At 35.1% G+C, this 20,030-nt stretch overlaps 1 protein-coding gene across 1 annotated transcript in view; it reads left to right on the forward strand.

The window, feature by feature from the left end:
• Nucleotides 1–20,030, forward strand: part of FANCM (FA complementation group M) — a 64,895-nt gene that overhangs the window by 27,928 nt on the left and 16,937 nt on the right. Inside the window, exons 10-14 of the mRNA XM_047075662.1 lie at nucleotides 6,416–6,622; nucleotides 8,060–8,273; nucleotides 13,146–13,303; nucleotides 14,037–14,192; nucleotides 15,712–17,614. Of these exons, the coding sequence (XP_046931618.1) occupies nucleotides 6,416–6,622; nucleotides 8,060–8,273; nucleotides 13,146–13,303; nucleotides 14,037–14,192; nucleotides 15,712–17,614 (2,638 nt within the window). The remainder of the gene's footprint in view (nucleotides 1–6,415; nucleotides 6,623–8,059; nucleotides 8,274–13,145; nucleotides 13,304–14,036; nucleotides 14,193–15,711; nucleotides 17,615–20,030) is intronic.

Consider the following 20,030-nt stretch of genomic DNA (forward strand, 5'->3'; position numbering starts at 1 on the left):
AGTGAATGTTTGACTTCTTCCTTGCTGATTTGGATGCCTTTTATTTCTTTGTGTTGTCTGATTGGTATAGCTAGACTTCCAGTACTATGTTAAATAACACAGGTGAGAATAGATATCCTTCTCTTGTTTCTGAACATAGAGAAAAGCTCTTACTTTTTCCCCATTGAGGTGATACTAGCTGTGGGTTTTGCGTCTATGGCCTTTATTATGTTGTGGTATATTCCCTGTAAACTTACCTTGTTGAGGGTTTTTATCATGAATGGATGTTGTACTTTTTCAAATGTCTTCTCTGCATCTATTGAAAAGATCATATGATTCTTATCCTTTCTTTTATTACTGTGGTGTATTACATCGATTGATTTGCAAATGTTGAACCACCCTTGGAGCCCAGGAATAAATCCCACTTGATGATTCTTTTAATGTATTTTTTTATTTCGTTTGCTGGTATTTTTTTTTTTTTTAAATTTTTTTTTCAACGTTTATTTATTTTTGGGACAGAGAGAGACAGAGCATGAACGGGGGAGGGGCAGAGAGAGAGGGAGACACAGAATCGGAAACAGGCTCCAGGCTCTGAGCCATCAGCCCAGAGCCAGACGCGGGGCTCGAACTCACGGACCGCGAGATCGTGACCTGGCTGAAGTCGGACGCTTAACCGACTGCGCCACCCAGGCGCCCCTGGTTTGCTGGTATTTTGTTGAGAATTTTTGCATTCATGTTCATCAGGGATATTGGCCTGTAGTTCTGTTTTTTTAGTGGTGTCTTTTTCTGCTTTTGGTGTCAGGATAATGCTGGCCTCATAGAATGAATTAGGAAGTTTTCCTTCCTTTTCTGTTGTTTTTTTTTTGTTTTTTTTTTTTTGGTTTTTTTTTGGGGAATAGTTTGAGAAGAATAGGTTTTTTTTTTTGTTGTTTTTTTTTTTTTTTTGGGAGAGAGAGAGACAGAGCATGAACAGGGGAGGGGCAGAGAGAGAGGGAGACACAGAATCGGAAACAGACTCCAGGCTCCGAGCCATCAGCCCAGAGCCTGATGCGGGGCTTGAACTCACGGACCGCGAGATCGTGACCTGGCTGAAGTCGGACGCTTAACCGACTGCGCCACCCAGGCGCCCCGAGAAGAATAGGTTTTAACTCTCCTTTTTTAAAAAAATTTTTTTTAATGTTTTATTTATTTTTGAGAGAGAGAGAGGGAGGGAGGGAGAGGCAGAAAGAGAGGGAGACACAGAATCTGAAGCAGGCTCCTGGCTCTTAGCTGTCAGCAGAGAGCCTGATGCGGAGCTTGAACTCGTGAACTATGAGATCATGACCTGAGCTGAAGTTGGAAGCTTAACCACCTGAGCCACCCAAGTGCCCCAGTATTAACTCTTCTTTAAATGTTTGGTAGAATTTGCCTGTGAAGCCATCTGGCCCTGGAGTTTTGTGTCTTGGGAGATTTTTGAATACTGATTCAGTTTCTTTGCTGGATATCAGTCTGTTCAAGTTTTCTATTTCGTCCTGTTTCCATTTGGTGGTTAATATGTTCCTAGGAATTTATCCATTTCTTCCAGGTTGTCTTATAATTGTACTTTTGTGGTATTCTTATTTCTCCTCTATGATTTGCAATTTTTTAAAATTTGGGCCCTCTTTTCTTTTTGATAAATCTGGCTAGAGTTTTATCACCTTTATTGATTTTTTTTTTTTCCCAAAGAACCAGCTCCTGGTTTCATTGACCCATTCTATTGTTTTGTTTTTGTTTCTTTTTTTAGTTTCCATATCATTTATTTCTGCTCTAATATTTATTGTTTCCTTTCTTCTCCTGACTTTAGGCTTCCTTTTTTTTTTTTTTTTTCTAGTCACTTTAGGTGTAAGGTTAGGTTGTTTGAGATTTTTCTTGCTTCCTGAAGTTGGCCTGTATTGCTGTATACTTCCCTCTTATGGCCACTTTTGCTGCATCCTAAAGATTTTCGACAGTTTAATTTTCATTTGTTTTACTGTATTTTGTTTTTATTTCTTTGATTTCTTGGTTGACCCATTCATGTTTTTAGTAGGATGTTCTTCAACCTCTATGTATTTGTGTCTTTCTAAATTTTTCATGTGGTTGACTTTTAGTTTCGTAGCATTGTGGTCAGATAAGATACATGGTATGCTCTCAATCTTTGTGAATTTCTTGGGGCCTGTTTTGTGGTCTAATATGTGATCTATTCTGGAGAATATCCATGTGCACTTGAAAAGAATGGGTATTCTGATATAGGATGGAATGTTCTGAATATATTTGTTAAGTCCATCTGGTCCAGCGTGTCATTCAAAGCCACTGTTTGCTTATTTATTGTCAATTTAGATGCTCTGTGCAGTGGTGTAAGTGGAGTGTATCCATTTCAGTAACTTTGGCTTTTACTGTGAGGGAGATGGGAAAAGAAGAAGCCCTTTTAGAGAGTTTGAAATAGGCGAGGGTTACAGCCTGGTTTATATTTTAAAAGAATCACACTGGTTGCTATCTTCAGAATAAAGTATAGGGTACTAAGGGTAGAAACAGGAAACCCAATTGGAAGACTTATTATAATACCAAGCTAAAGATGATGGTAGCTTAGACTATAGTGGTAGCATGGAAGGTTGTGAGAACTGGTTGGATTCTGGATATATTTTAAGGTCAAGCTGATGGGATTTATTGACAAATTAAAGTGGGGTGTGAGATTGAGGAGGGTGAAGGGTGACTGCAATGATGATTCCAGGAATTTGGCTTGAGCAACTGAAAAGAGCTGCTATTAACGAAGATGGATAAGACTGTAGGAAGAGCAAGTTTTGGAGAGAAATATCAGTAACTTGGTTCTGGATGAGTTAACTTTGGCATACCTATGAGATTAGTGTTTTTTGGAGTATCAAAGTTGATGGAGGACTAGTTGATGGAGGACTAGTTTATTTCCTCTTAGTATGTCACAGATACTGTTGAATAAAAATGAATTACTAAAAAAATAAAATTAATGAAAACAATATTCATGGCCAGATTTTTTATTATTAAAGCCAACAAACATAGTATTACTGTCAAATTTCTCAACACCTGAACCTCAACAGTAATAAACAGTTCATGAACTACACTTTGAGTTGCATTGTTTTAAATGTCAAATAGAGATGTTGAATAAACAGTTGAATATATGAATCTTAAGTTCATGAGTTCACAGGTTTGTGGAAATATATATTTGGGAATCGTCATCATCATATACGTGAGACTGGATGAAATTACCAAGTAATGGAATAGAGATAGACAAGATGTCCAAAGACTGAGCCAAGGGTTTCATTGTTATTAGTATAAGCAGTGATTATGATTTCCTTGGGAATAAGAGTAAGTAGCTAGTAATAGTAGAAAAACCAGGAGAGTGTGATACCTGTGGGCCAAATGAGCAGGAGGAACTGTTTAAGTGCTGCTAGTCGCAGACCTACTGCTAGTAGGTCATGAGATGAAAAATGGGAATTGACCTTTGGATTAAGAGATCAGAAGGGAGGTGAGCTTGAAAAGGACAGTTTCATTGGAATTGTGGGGACAAGACTGATTGAGGTATTTTCAAGACAGAACAGGAAGAGGAGACCTAGAGATAGCAAGTATACAAGTCTTTCAAGAATTTTTGCTGTAAAGGAGAGCAGAGATGGAAGTATTGTTTCTTTGAAATTAGGAGATATAACAATATGCTTGTATACTGATAGGAATGATCAACTGAGAAAGAAAAATTGTTAACAGAGACAAGAGTATTGCTAGTATGATCTTTGAGTAGGTGAGGAAACCGATGGGATCTAGTATACAAAACTATAGGAGCTGATCTCAGTTAAAAACGCAGTTTATCCAAAACAGCAGGAGGGAAGGTGGACTATTTAGGCACAGATACAGGTGAGTAAGTAGATGTGACAGTGATATCCTGTGGGAGGTCTTTTTTGATTGCTCAATTTTTGTCCTGTCATCAGCCAAGAATGAGAATGGGAGGAAATGTTGGATGGAAGTTTGATCAAAGAGGAGAAAAGAGGATATAGTTTTCTAGAAGAATGGGGAAAGTGAATGGATTAGGGAATATGAAATGATTTTCAGATAGCACTAAAGGCCCTCTCAAGTGAGGGATTATGAGTTTAAAGTGAAACCAATAAGAATGGTTGGTATTTTCTTCCATTCACCTATGTGGGTACAGGCTTAGATTTGGTTGGAAAGTGGGATATATTCAGTGGTGGAGTTTAGTCAGAGGACTCTGATATGAGAGTGGAGTGAGGGTAAAGTGTAAGCAATGAAAAAATGATAGGATCAGTGGATTACAAATCCTGGTAGAATTTGTGTAATTAATCATGTATCCCTTTCTATGATTGATTCTATGAACCTCTGGTTCTTATTTATTTTTCAAAGTCCCGGCAAATTAGTTAGTGTTAGGCAAATAAATAATAGTTTCATTTATACATGTTACCTAAAAAGTATGTCAACTATCCTTTATTCATCTGTTAACTATTTATATTAAAGAATTATTTTTCTTTTACATTTCTAAGACTGTGACCCATTTTTTGGTGGGGGGGAGCAAAGAGGACATGTGTTTTAAGTTATATACAGATAATATTAGGTCAGTCTTTCCTTGGCTTAATGTGATTCCAGATTCCAAAGAGAAATGATTAATCTTAACTTTTAATCATGATCACTGGTTATCCCTGTACTCTGAGGTTTCTCATATTCAAAGAAAACTCTCTTACTAAGCTACTGGAAAAGTTTACAAGAGGATTTAACATGATAAGTTTAAATTTATAAGCCTGCTTTTGAGGTTGTTGTTGTCAACAATAGAGCTAGTTTAAGGATAGGTGCTCAGTTGGTTGAAGTCCTGAGTCTTGATTTCGGCTCAGGTCATGATCCCAGGATTGTGGAATAGAGCCCTGTGTTGGGTATTCTGATATTTTAATAGGCATTTATAGAGGCTTTACTCAAGTGCATGACTGATTTCTCTGGAATACTATCATTCTACTTTTGTTTCTATTCTTTATCTGTTGAATATTATCTTATTACTACCTCTGTCTGCCACATACAAAACTGCAACTTTGGTGTTATGTGGAGAAACTGAGGCTCAGAGCAGTTCAGAATAAGTTTTTAAGGCTTAAGGAAGTTTTTCAAAATGTTTCGTTGACTTTTTATTAATTCTTAGGCTACTGCAGTTTTATTAAAGTGATAGAAATCTTGGTATAGAAGAGGAAAAATAATTATTCCTTTTTGGCTGTTAGTTGAGCCCCCAGTAATAAAAGGCAGCTTAACAAGAGAAAAACAAATAAGTTTATTAACATATATATCTTATGTTATACATGGGAGATACTCAGGGAAAAGTCAGTAACTCCCTAAGGTGGCTTAGAATTCAGACTTAAATACCATCTTAAAAAAATTTTTTTTTTAAATGTTCGTTTATTTTTGAAAGAGAGAGGGTGCAAGTGCAAGTGGGAGGGGGTGGCAGAGAGAGAGGGAGACACAGAATCCAAAGCAGGCTTCGGGCCCTGAGCTGTCAGCACAGAGCCCGACGCTGGCTCCAACCCATGAACCAGGAGATCATGACCTGAGTGGAAGTCAGATGCTCAACTGACTGAGCCACCCAGCTGCCCCTTAAATACCATCTTAAAAGAGAAAGGAGAGGAGGGACATAGGCTCCTAAGTAGAAATTAATTGATTTTTAGGAAAGATGAATGGGCCCTTAGAAGAAAAATGGGAGGTGTGATAATTTGTAATCAAGTTTGTCTAAGTGCAGGAATAACTTTTAGTTGCCTCTCCTTGTGATGAGTCAGTTTTTTCTGGTTGATGAAAATCTCAGGGGAGGGGATTTATGACAGTTGAATTCCTTTTGGAGAATCTGTTTTTGGACAGATAAGGGGAGAGGAAGCCTTTCCCTGCTTTTGCTGTTTTTCAAGTGTCTGCAGTTCAATATTGTCAATATGTCAAAGCAACATATTTTGGGGCAGTATGTCCTAGACTCCCACAGTCATATTTTGGGGTGGCGTATTCTGCTACCCTTCATTAGAATGGCAGTATAAAAGGTAAGATAGGAGTTTTAGGAGTAATAAAAGTTTTTACTTTAGATACACCAAAAAATAAATTTAAGTCTAGGATATGATTAAGCAGCAGTAATTGCTCTGGGCCATTTACCTGCCCATGGCTCTTTTAGTGATGCTAAATAATATCAGGGATTTCTTATTTATGTGTAAATGATTAGCAAACACTTTTGCCATCACAACCGTTATGTAACCAAAGCATTAGGACTGCTCTTTGCATTTTACCACAATCTGTTTTGGTTTATATTGCCATTTTGCCACTTCTTATTCCATGATATTCTGGATTCTGATTTATAATCCAATTTCACCATTTTGGGGTGAGTGGAAAAAGTATGTTTTGACCTACAAGTCTCTTATGTTTGTATCTGGTTATTTTTCAATCATTCTTATTTTAGGTTGTGAAACAGTTTCGTAGTGGTGGTTATAATACATTGGTTTCTACTTGTGTTGGTGAAGAAGGTTTGGATATCGGAGAAGTTGATCTTATAATATGTTTTGATGCCCAGAAGAGCCCAATTCGTCTTATACAACGAATGGGTAGAACTGGCCGCAAACGTCAAGGCAGAATTGTTGTTATCCTTGCTGAAGGACGAGAAGAACGTGTAAGTAGACTTTCAGAAACGAGATTTGATACTTGAAATTTGAGAAATAAAGCCTAAGACAAATATCAATCTGTTAACATTCAAAGTGGAAACAATCTGTAGGAAATTGTGGTTGATTTTTCCCCCCCACTTTGTAGTAGATTCTATTTATTTTCTTGTAATTGGGAGAATTCTTAACTGGATTCAGTCTCTAATTTTTATCCATATTGAAGAAACACATTTTTTGTACTTCAGTACCAACTTAGAGACACCAAAAAAAAAAATCACTATTTTTGTATTATTTTGTTTTACTATTTCCCTGTGCTTCTAAGGCTTGTTTTTTATTTTTAGTTTGGTTTTTTCTTTTAAAGTGATAAGAGACTTGAATTACATCACTCAAGATTATAGCAAAGTATGAATGTATCTTGCTATAATCTTGAGTAACTTTTGTAACTCAATGGTATTATTTCCTTGGCCCAATATGTCGTTTCATATTAGATTTTTCATTAATTATAGTAGTTTTAAAAAAGTGTTTTAAAATGTTTAATAGACTCTTTAAAATTCATCCTGAAAAATGAATTTCTCCCCAGATACTTTTCATGTGATTATAGCATGTTATGTAACATTCTTTTGATCTATAAAATGATCTCAATAAATGAAATATCTGGCAGCTTATAAAATCTATGTACTATCAATAAATGGATTAGGTTATAATTATGTTACCTCAGGCAAACCACTTAACCTCTGTGTTCAGTTGTTAGTTTTCTTATCTATAAACTAGTCATAATTGCCCACATTTAATGAGCACTTGCTCTCCTGGACACTCTTCTTCTAAGTGCTTCAGATACATTTTCTCATTTAAATGATATACAGTGTACAGTAAAGAAAGTTGAGGTGTAGAAAGATGAAGTAACAAGCTGGAATAAGGGAATAGTATTTTTTAAAAAAGCAATTTACACTTACATATAAATATTCACCTTATTAAAAAATGGCAAGATCCTAAATAATAGATTTCCTTTTTGCAATATAGTTGTGAAGGTAGACTTTTATAATACTAGGTTTTGAACTGATTTTTTGAAAAAATTTTTTAATGTTTATTTTTGACAGAGAGAGAGAGAGCACAAGCATGAGTGGGGGAGGGGCAGAGAGAGAGGGAGACACAGAATCCAAAGCAGGCTCCAGGCTCTGAGCTGTCAGCACAGAGCCTGACGCAGGGCTTGAGCTCACAGACTGCGAAATCATGACCTGAGCCGAAGTCGGACGCTCAACCGACTGAGCCACCCAGGCGCCCCTGAACTGATTTTCAAGAGTTAATTGAACCGGCCTCAAATTCAAGATAGATATTCTCAGTATTTAAGTGGATCAGAGTTTAATTTACTGTTTATAATAAATCCAAACTTCTTGTCATGGCTAGATGATTATTATAGAAATAATGTAATTTGACATTTGTCTTTGCAGACTTATAATCAAAGTCAGTGCAACAAAAGAAGTATTTATAAAGCTATTTCAGGTAACAGGCAAGTTCTTCATTTTTACCAAGGAAGTCCACGAATGGTGCCTGATGGAATCAATCCAGAATTACATAAAATGTTCATCACATGTGGTGTCTATGAACCAGAGAAGCCTTCTCGGAACTTGCAGCGGAAGTCCTCTATCTTTTCCTATAAGAATGGTGAGTAAAAAACTTTGCATTTGAACCATGCATTTTTTTTCTCTGTTGTTAAACAGGCCATATGTTGATATATTTCCTTTTTGAGAAAGTGTATATTTTAGGATGTTATGAGTGTTGAAGAGGATAAGAGATTATTCACGTGGCAAAGGGAAGGAGACAGTGACAGAATAGTGATAGAAACTCAGTGTTGGGAAGATTAAAAATGGCCTACCAACTCAGAGAATCATCTTTACAAAATATAGAAAAGGAAGGAAACAGTTTTATTATTGAATAGAGATTGAATCAGATTTTAGTGTGCATTCGTAGACAATCCACTAAGATAATACAAAACAAATTCTACCCTATACATCCCTTCAGGTAGTTACAATTGTTTACATACATATTCTCAAGATTAATGGTAACTTATCCTCACATAAGAGGATAGCACCTTTTTCTATATATTCTTTCATAGTTCATCTTCAATTCACCTGGTAATTAAGGTAGCCATTTGTGGTAGCTTTAGTGCCTTTATTCAAAGAAATAAGACTTCTTTTATCTGTGCAAATAGATAGTGAAGGGAATGGTGCCTAGGGCTAAACTCCCCTGGTAACTAGGAGAGAGAGTCACTATCTTCCTTGATGTTTACATTTCAGAGAGAGTTCCTACATCCTTTGGAAAACCTCTATGGTTGAAATGCTAACTAGAGGCTTGCTCAGACTGTACAGAGATTCACATAAAATACCAAAGAGTTAAAAGATTTACAAACATTAGGGATCTCTGGAATTATTTTAAGAAAAGGAAGGGGAATGGGGGCTCCTGACTGGCTTAGTGGGTAGAGCACCTGACTCTCCATCTTAGGGTTGTGAGTTCAAGCTCCACATTGGGCAAGGAACCTATTTAAAAAAAGAAAGTAAAAAAAATAAATAAAATAAAAAATAAAAGATAAGGAGGGGAAATGGTTTCTTTTCCTTTCTGCAAAAGAGATTTTTTTTTTCTTTAATTTTTAAATTTACTCTTATATGAGATAGTGGCCAAGTTAGACCAAGTTTCTGGTGATACTGAGTCAGTGAAAAACAAATACTTTGGTGCCAGGGAGAATCTCTAGTAATGAGAGTTGGTAGTTTAAGAACTGCAGAGATTTTGGTGATATCAAGAAAATATCTTGAAATGTTAACACTATGAAGAAGAGAAACTGAAAATTTTTTGTTTTAAATTTTGCTTAATCTTTAACTAGAGCTTTTAAAGAATCATAAAATCATATAGTTATATTTTAACATTTGGAAGGAACCTTGGGGATCATCTGGTCAAATTACCTATCAAGATAGGAGTTATTTCTGCAGCTATTTTTAAAAAATATTTTAAGAAGAAGATCATATTAGCTATAGGTACTATGTTATATAGCAGATCTATAAAATATATTCATCTTATACCACTGGAACTTTAGATGTTTTGAGTAAGAACTCCCAATTTTTCCCTCCACCCAGCCCCTGGCAACACCATTCTGTTCTCTGATTGTGTTATTTTAGATAATATTATATCTATAGTCTAATCATGCAGTATGTGTGCTTCAGTGACTGACTTATTTCCCTTACCATAATTTCCTATAGGTTCATTCATGTTGTAGCAAATGGTAGGATTTTTTTTTTTTTTAGGGTTGTACAGGGGCAGAGGGAGACAATCTTAAGCTCCACACCCAGCTCAGAGCCCAATATGGGGCTTGATCTCATGATCATGATATGACCTGAGCCGAAATCAAGAGTTGGATACTTAACTGACTGAGCCACCCAGGTGCCCCAGTTAGGATTTCTTTTTTAAGGTTAAATAATATTCCATTGTTTGTACATACCACATTTTCTCTATTCATTCATCTGTCAGTGGACATTTGGATTGCTTACATCTCTTACATATAGTGAATACTGCTACAGTGTACATGGGGTGTATGTATCTCTTTGATTTCAGTTCTTTTGAGTATGTACCCAGAAGTGGAATTGCTGGATCCTATGGTAGTTCTATTTTTAATTTTTTGAGGAACCTCCATGCTGTTTTCTCTAACAGCTGTACAGCTATGACGCCACCAACAGTATACTGGGATTCAAATTTCTCCATATCCTCACCAACACTTGTTATGTTTCAACTTTCTGATAGTAGCCATCCTAACAGCTGAGAGATGATGTTTCTTTGTGGTTTTGATCTGCATTCAGTATTCTTGTTAAATGCATATTCAGTCTCAGCTTGAATATCTTTTAATCTAGAAATTCTATTTCTTTATAAAGGTTCTTCCCTATGTAGAAGCCCTATACAGAAGAAGTTTCTTTCATATGTTGAAAAATGTCTTTGTACCTTCTTCTCATTGATTTAGTGTTATCTTCCAGATACAAGGAATGGTTTTGATCCTTTGTGTACTTAAGTAGCAGTTCTTTATATATTTGAAGACCATACCTCTCAAGTTTAACTGTCAATTCCACTGATTTTCATACCATGAAGTTTCAAGACCCTTTCCCTCCTAGTCTGTTGCTTTGGATTCACTTTATTAATGTTCTTTCCATTAACTCAGAGCTGTTAACCATTGTTATTGCTAATTATTAGTAACAGCTAATAATCAGCTGTTATTGGATATGCTTTATTAAACCTCAGACAAATCTACTTAATAGGAATATACCTGTCATTCACAATACTTTGCCAGACCTTTGGCTAAAGAAAAAAGATAGTATGTATAGTTGATCCATGAACAACACTGGTCTAACTGTAGTTTTTTTTAGTAAATATAGCTCAATAGTGTAAATATTTTCTCTTATGGTTTTCTTAATATTTTTCTACATTTATTATAAGGATATAGTAAATAATACATAAAACATAGAAAGCATATATGTTAATCGACTATTTATGTTATCAGTAAGGCTTCCAAACAACAGTAGGCTATTAGTAGTTAAGTTTTAGGGGAGCCAAAAGTTAAGTGCCCGTTTTTAGCTGGGGCATAACCTAACCCCTGAATTATTTAGGAGTCAATGGTATTTTGGATTCTTTTGAATTTATTTAACTAATAATAGCATCAAAACTTGATTAACTTGGCATTAATTATTCTTAGTGATAATTGTATTTTTGTAAATGTTAAAATAAACCATATGTTTAATAATTGGTTCTAAAATGTAACTAGACATGGATGACAAATTTCTTTTGTAAAATTCTAGAACCTTTTTTTTAGAACCTATTTTTAAAAATATTAGCTCATGTTCATGTTTCTATGCTTTTTTCCCCCATTCTCCCTGATTTTTCTTTTTTTTAAAAGATTTTTTTTTAATGTTTATTTATTTCTGAGACAGAGCATGAGTGGGGGAGGGGCAGAGAGTGAGGGAGACACAGAATCAGAAGCAGGCTCCAGGCTCTGAGCTGGCAGCACAGAGCCAGATGCGGGCTCGAACTCACAAATCGTGAGATCATGACCCGAGCCGAAGTCGGACGCTCAACCGACTGAACCACCCAGGCGCCCCTTCCTGATTTTTCAAGTGTCAGTGATTCATCTTGCTAAGATTGTATGTATAAATGTAATCTTCTGTATATTAGTATATAATTCATCTGGGCTTAGAGATCTGAACTTATTTAAAGTGACTAAAAGATAGGAATGCCTTCCAATTTTAAGAGTCTGAGAGCCTCAAATTGTTAGATCTCAAAGGGACCTGAAAATTTAAACCTGCTTTTTAACAAAAGCTTTTTTTTTTTTTTTAAAGTTTGTAATTTGTTTATTTTGAGAGAGAGAGAAAGCACGAATTGGGGAGGGGCAGAGAAAGAGACAGAATTCCAAGTAAGTTCTGTGCTGCCAGCACAGAGCCTAACACAGGCTCAAACCCATGAACCATGTGATCCTGACCCCAGCCAAAGTGGGACGCTTAACCAACTGAACCACCCAGGTGCCTTCAAAAGCTTGTTATACAGTATTTGGGAATAGCTAAGACAGAAGTTGTCTGATTCCTAATTCAGTAGACTTTCTGATTGTTTTCTGTCCTCATTGGTATTGGACCAGAGTTTGTTCTTTATACTGTTTATCCTTTCCAGTTTGCTGATTATTTTCCTTTGTAGAGGTTATGGAAGTCAGAAAGGGTTAATTTAGGATACCTTCAAAAAAAATTTTTTTTTAGTTTATTTTGAGAGAGACAGCGAGCAAGCCCATGCACAGGCAGGGGAGGGGCAGAGACAAAAAGAGTGACAGAATCCCAAGCAGGCTCTGCTCTATCAGTGCAGAGCCCCATGCAGAGCTTGAACTCATGAACCCTGAGATGATGACCTGAGCCAAGATCAAGAGTTGGACGCTTAACCGACTGTGCCACGTAGGTGCCCTAATTTGGTATACTTTTTAAAAAAAGTGTATTATTTCACTTTCTGAAGCAGGTCTTTTCTGTTTACCTCCACGTCCCCCCCTCATTTAAGACTTAAAGCTAAAAATGCTTTTTAGACTTGACATCTTCCCCTACTCCCAACCAAACGTCAGATAATCTTTCAGATGACAATGATAGAATCATACCAGTTTTCATTGGTAAGTTTTTTGACTCTTTTGTGCCAGATCTTAGACAACAACATGGAGAGAGTCTCCAAAACGAACCAAGATTGAGAGCCTAGCTGCCTGGCTCTGTTATATTAACAAAGTCATTATGGAAGGTTAGCTTCTGGACAGGAGGCTGTACTAGTACTTTCAAAGAGGTGAGAGAAAGTTAGAAGATCTATAGAAGCAGGAAGTGACAACCAAATGATTATGTGAAGAATACTGGTTTTGAGGAAGAGAATCAGTCATTTAGCAAACATAAATAGATATAAACAGAGAGTTTGAGTTAATGTTGTGTATTGTGTGTTTGCCTAGCAGATTTTTAAAAACTTCTTTTCAATTATTTTTTCAACTTGTAGGAATGAAGCAAAGTAATTCAAAGAAAGATTGGTACCTATCAGCAGAAGAATTTAAATTATGGAACAGACTTTATAGGTTAAGAGACAGTGATGAAATTAAGGAAATAACATTGCCTCAAGTTCAGTTTTTATCTTTAGAAAATGAGGAAGACAGACCAGTAAGTTGAACATGTTTTCAGATGCTCTTTATAGTGATAATGCAATAGCTTTGGGAGTGGAGAGGAATGTGTATGTTTAGAATGTCAGCTTACTTAAAAAATTAAGAATATAAACAGTTTAAAAAGAATATTAAAGTCTAAGTTTGTAGAACTAATTTCTTTATATTCTTTATTGTGTATATATTTTTATTTCACTGTAGTGTATTTACATAATGTCTGCATTTTTCCAATTTCTATATGAGCATTTCCATAGGCATAATTTACATGGTTGTTATGTTACTCTGTAGTATACCATAGTTTGCTTCACTACTTATTTTCCTGTTGTGTTTTTGGAATTCTTTTTAATATGTTACTAACAAAATCATGCTGTCATGAGTATCCTTGTACACTTTTTTGAAACTATGTAAAACTTTTTTTTAAAGTTATTTTGAGAGAGAGAGAGAGAAATAGTATGGGAGTGGGGGAGGCACAGAGAGAGAGGGGGAGGCAGGGGGCAGAGAGGAGAGGGAGAGAATTCCAAGCAGGCTATGTGCTGTCAGTCGGAGCCTGATGCAGGGCTCAAACTCATGAACTGTTATTTTCTTTTTCTTTATTCTCCTGAGTTTTTAGTTCAAAATACCCAAATCAATTCAGATTATTTATAGTAGGCTGATTATACTGTTTTTTAAATCAGTTTATGAAATCTGAGTATGTATATTTATCATTTTTACTATTTTTAAAATCATTATTCAAGACTCAAGACCCAGCCATTGGAATTCATCAACTCTCTCTATCTGATTGGAGAGTATGGCAGGATCATCCTTTTCCTACGTATCAAGTGGACCATTCAGATCGTTGCCACCATTTTATAAGCATTATGCAAATGATAGAAGGAATGAGACATGAAGAGGTAGAGTTTTGTTGTAACTTTGTCTTACTGATATGATGGTGAAACTAGAATACTTGATATTTATTCTTCTTAATTTGAAGTTACAAGAAACAAGTGTTTAATATAAATAGTTAGAATATTTTGGTTTCTTATAAAGTTCCTTGTGATCTTAATAGGGAACCAGTTTTCTGCCTTACGTGAGTTAGTAGACTTAATTAGAAGAATATCATCTAAAATACAGATAAACCAGAGTAAAAATTTAATATACTAATGATTTATATAAACCGTTAGTAAAGCTAGTTTAGGATTCTTGTTAGAATGGGATTTATTGAAATATTCTCCATCACATAGGTCATTTGGTATGTCTCTTTGATCCTGGTAGTAGTTTAGAGAATTATTGATTCCTTGAGCAGTTTCTTGATTTTCTTCCTTGAGAGAATCAGAATGATGAACCTACTATAAGTATGAAATCCAAAATGTCTGGGTTAGAATTCTAACTCTACATCTTACTAATCATGTATCTATAAATTACTTAACCTCTCTGGACCTCAGTTTCATCTGTAAAATGGGGATAATGATAATACTTTCTTCATAGGGTTGTGAGGATTAAATGAGTTAATATGTGTAAAGCACTTAGAATAGTACTGGCAGACTCAATAGATTGTAGCTGCTATTTGTATTATTGGCTAGTGTTCATGAATACATATATAAAGTAATTATTTGTGTATCCCGTAAAATCTGCACTTATATGTGTCCACCTCTATCCCAGGCCCAGTTATACATCATTTGGCTAAATGAAATACTCTGTCTGTGGGAAGCATAGACACCAGCAGGGAGACAAACATTCTCAAATAAATACTTAGTGTACTTACTATACAAAAAAATTAGTTAATTGCTCAGTCCCTGAATAGTAGAGGAATCCTGACTAAAGTAGCCACTCAGGGGGAAGAGGGAAGTGTGGGTCAGAAATGGGGGAGGGACTATTGTTTTAGATTTAGAGATAAATAAGACAAATTCACTCTAAGAGTTCTTGATTGGGAAATTTGTTAAAAATAGTATATTCCAGCCTACAGCCTAATAGATGTACCGGTACATCTATTTCAGATGTTCTAAAAGCTGTTCTTAGTTTACCTTTATCAAGAGAGTAAATTTAACATACATATATGTGGTTTGCATTATACATTAATTACTTAAATATCGATTTTTTTAGGAAATTAGAATAGTTGCTCAATTAAATGTTAGAAGTGAAAAACTTAGTGTTTATAATCTTACGTGTTCATTAAATTTGTTCTTTCTGCAAACAGTTATTGTGGGTCTTCCATGTATTAAATTTTGAGGATGCAAAAATATTGACTGATTAAAGATAATTTATGATAATTATACAGTAGTGTCATTTATAATTTTGTTTGATTTATTAGAATAATTTTTAAGTTATAAGAGAAAATTATTTGAATAATGTAATACTGTTTGGAAAATAACATAAAGTAAACTCGTTTAGTATTGGTTCTTGTTGTGACTTTTTCATTTTCCGATTTCCTAGGGAAAATGCAGCTATGAATCAGAAATTATATCTTATTTACAAATGGAAGATGTTAGTTCAACATTTCGTGCTTCCAAGAATGGATACAATCCTCTTGCCAATGGCACCTTTACTAGTAACAAGAAATCATTTTCAAGGAATATAAATCAAGACAGTTCATTCTCAGTGGCAGAATCTGATGAAGAATGTGCTGAAATTTTTAAACAAACTGAAATCAAACCTATTAAAATTGCTTCTTTAAAGAAAAAATCTTCTAAAGAATTGAAAAAAGATCAGCCTAAAAAAGAAAATAATGATGTTGTTATGGATTCTTTAGATACTGATGGCGGTGCTACTGTTGAAAATATTTTTCAGGTAGACGTACTAAATGATAAAAGGGCCTCAGATATAGATGAAGTTGCTGCTACCGTATGTGCTGTCAGTGAAAATGTTCATCAGCCACGTGGATTGATGGAAGGTCAATTCACAAATAAATCTAGTTCATTTGTTGGAAATTTTTTAGATTCTGGTTATAACAGTTTCATTGATGAGAAATATGTTTCATCTAGCTTATTTCTTCCATTTGAGGAAGAACTTTGTATAACTAGAATAGATGACAGATTTTATAATTGTCATTCATTAACGGAAGAGGTACTAGTTAATGTAGAGAGATTTTTGTCTCATTCTCCTCCACCTCTCATTGGACTCTCAAATTTGGAATATGAAATTGCTAAGGGTTCTGAACTTCATAATTTGCCTTTCCTACCCTGCACTGAGTATTTACAAAATGATAAATCTGCCCGTATGATGTCATATTCACCTGTAAATTCTCAACAGGATTTAGAATTGAATTCGCTTAAATCTATTAATCATTCTTTTGAAAAAAGTTGCTTTTATAGTGCAACTAATGATAAAATTTCTGATGACCCAAGCTTCAATGACTATGTTGATGAAGTACATAAAGATAATATAAATGAAAACTTAGTATCCAGCAGTCATATTCAAATAAACATAGGCCCTCCAAAGTATTTAGTTGAAAAGAAAAATTATAGGGATAGCAACGGCCTCCCAATACTGCTCACTGATCAGGATGAGAGTTTACCACTATTCAAAGATGTTAATACAGAGTTTAATGATGTGCGCCTTTCTCCCTCAAACAATAAATATAAATTTTCTTGTGTGCCAGACAAAACTGCTGTAAGTGAAATGGCACTGGTCTCTCAGTTCTTAATTTCTGATGAACTTTTGTTAGACAATGATTCTGAACCCCAAGATCAAATTATCTGTGATACTAATAGTTGGAAATCTCATCAAGATTTGAGAGGTGTGCATGAGGAAAACCTGAAGAGTGATGAATATGTTTTTGACTGCTCTGAGGATTTATTCTCTGTTACTTTTGATTTAGGATTTTGTGGTCCAGATTCTGATGATGAAATATTAGAACATGCATCGGGTATAAATAATAAGTTTTTAGATCTATCTGAAAGGTGTTTAGATATTAAGGAGATAAGTGATGCAAATTATGCTTCAAATCAAGCAGTAATACCACGAAATCATGTTGCTAGTTCTACGAGTAGAACCATTACTATCCCATCAAGTGAAGATAAGTGGAGTCCAAATTTTGCACAGTTTCCACTGAGTGCAGCAAAAAATAAAGAATTTATGTCTCCTGGTTATTCTCAATTTTCTTTGCCAGTAGGAGAAAAAGTTGTGAGTACACCACTTTCTGAATCAAACACATTGAACTCATTTTCTAAGAAGAGAAAGGAAATGCCTAGGACATCAGATTCTAATAAGGGAAAAGTAGATCTACAAAGTTTCAAAGAAATATTGAATTCAACTTTTGATGATTCAGGACTTTCTGTAGAAAAGGCTAAAAGCAGGGAGCAAATCAGTCTTCGTCAATCCTGTCATCTTGCTGAAGGTAAGATTCCATCTTAATAAAACACATAAATCTTGCTAGAATAATTTACATAAGCTTCTGTAATTTTTGAAAATGTAATTTTTCAATATTTGGTGTATTGAATGAGATCATTGATGTATTATGTATTTCTTAAGTTGATGCTTACTAAAAAAAGGTGTATTTTATTTGCATATATTTATGGCATGCATGCCATGGGAAAGGTATTCCTGCCCTTTGGCCCCTGCCCCTTGGCTGGAAAACCCAAACAATTGTGTGACATATACATTTGAAAAGATAATAGTAAATTGTGGAAATAACTACCAAATAAATAATAAGATAGTGGATATTTAGGAGGTTCAGAAGATGACAGAATTGTGGACTGGGTTAGATTGGTAATGTAGATTTCTTAACGTAGATTTTCATTTTGACTCTTCAGGAATATTTACAATTTGAATATGTTGAAAATAATAGGGAATTTGGTTGTTATAAAATGAAAACAAAGGGAAAAGGAAGTGTAAGATTTGGAGGGAACAGTATAAAGTAGATGATTCATATAGCAAAATAGTTGAAAAAAGTTGAGAAACAAGACTGTATTTGGAGGACTGAGATAAGACCACAGAAGTTCCAGAGAAATCTCTGGCTTTCTGTGATCTAATTCTAAACACTTGTAGAACACTAGAAAATAATAGTGATAGATGTTTGGTACTAAAATGACTTAGTAGTATTTAAGTACTGTGATAGAACTCAATTCTAGCTTATGTATAGATTATTGTAGCAGGCCGTAGGGTAAAATGAGCTTGCTCTGAAAATTTTTTTTTACTTTCCATGTTTATTTTCTTTCTTTCTTTCTTTCTTTCTTTCTTTCTTTCTTTCTTTCTTTCTTTCTTTCCTCTTTCTTTCTTTCTTTCCTCTTTCTTTCTTTCTTTCTTTCTTTCTTTCTTTCTTTCCTCTTTCTTTCTTTCTTTCTTCTTTCTTTTTTTCCTTATTTTTTTCATACAAATCATTATTATGATTTCAGGAGAATTTAGTGATTCATCCACTTATATATAACACTGGGTGCTCATCCCAGCAAGTGTCCTCCTTAATGCCCATCGTCCATTTAGCCCATCCCCCCCCCCCCAATACCCCACCAGCAACCTTTAGTTTGTTCTGTGTATTTAAGAGTCTCCTATGGTTTGTCTCCCTCTCTGTTTTTATCTTATTTTTGCTTCCCTTCCCTATGTTCATCTGTTTTGTTTCTTAAATTTCACATGAGTGAAATCATATATTTGTCTTTTTCTCACTGACTTACTTTGCTTAACATAATACACTCTCATTCCATCCACATTGTTGTAAATGAAAGATTTCATTCTTTCTGATCACTGAATAATATTCCATTGTGTATATACGTATATATTATATATATACATACATACATGTACACACACCACATCATTATCCATTCATCAGTCAATGGACATTTGGGCTCTTGCCAGACTTTGGCTATTGTCCATTGTGCTGCTGTAAACATTGGGGTGCACGTGCCCCTTCAAATCAACACTGCTGTATCCTTTGGATAAATACCTAGTAATGTAATTGCTGAGTCTTAGGGTAGTTTTAGTTTTAATTTTTTGAGGAACCTCCATACTATTTTCCAGAGTGACTGCACCAGTTTGCATTCCCACCAGCAATGCAAAAGGGTTCTTATTTCTCCTCATCCTCGCCAACATCTGTTGCTGTCTGAGTTGTTAATTTTAGCCATTCTGACAAGCGTGAGGTGGTATCTCCTTATGGTTTTGATTTGTATTTCCATGGTAATGAATGATGTTGAGCATCTTTTCGTGTGTCTGTTAGCCATCTGGATGTCTTCTTTGGAAAAGTGTCTATTCATGTCTTTTGCCCATTTCTTCACTGGATTATTTGTCTTTTGGGTGTTGAGTTTGGTAAGTTCTTAATAGATTTTGGATACTAACCCTTTATTTGATATGTCATTTGCAAATATCTTCTCCCATTCTATCGGTTGCCTTTTAGTTTTGCTGATTGTTTCCTTCTCTTTGCAGAAGATTTTTATCTTAATGAAGTCCCAATACTTCATTTTTGCTTTTATTTCCCTTGCCTCCAGAGACATGTCAAGGAAGAAGCTGCTGTGGCCGAGGTCAAAGAGGTTTTTGCCTGCTTTCTCTAGGATTTTGATGGCTTCCTGTCTTATGTTTAGGTCTTTCATCCATTTTTAGTTTATTTTTGTGTATGGTGTAAGAAAGTGCTCCAGGTTCATTCTGCTCCATATCACTGTCCAGTTTTCCCAACAGCCATTTGCTGAAGAAACTTTTTTCCATTGAATATTCTTTCCTACTTTGACAAAGATTAGATGGCTGTACGTTTTTGAGTCCATTTCTGGGTTCTCTATTCTGTTCCATTGATCTGAGTGTTTTTGTGCCAGTACCATACTGGCTTGATG

The sequence above is a fragment of the Lynx rufus genome, unplaced genomic scaffold (genome assembly GCF_022079265.1).
Source record: "Lynx rufus isolate CCGP_SWC_20201006 ecotype Redwood Valley unplaced genomic scaffold, mLynRuf1.p SCAF_13, whole genome shotgun sequence".
Classification (NCBI taxonomy): domain Eukaryota; kingdom Metazoa; phylum Chordata; class Mammalia; order Carnivora; family Felidae; genus Lynx; species Lynx rufus.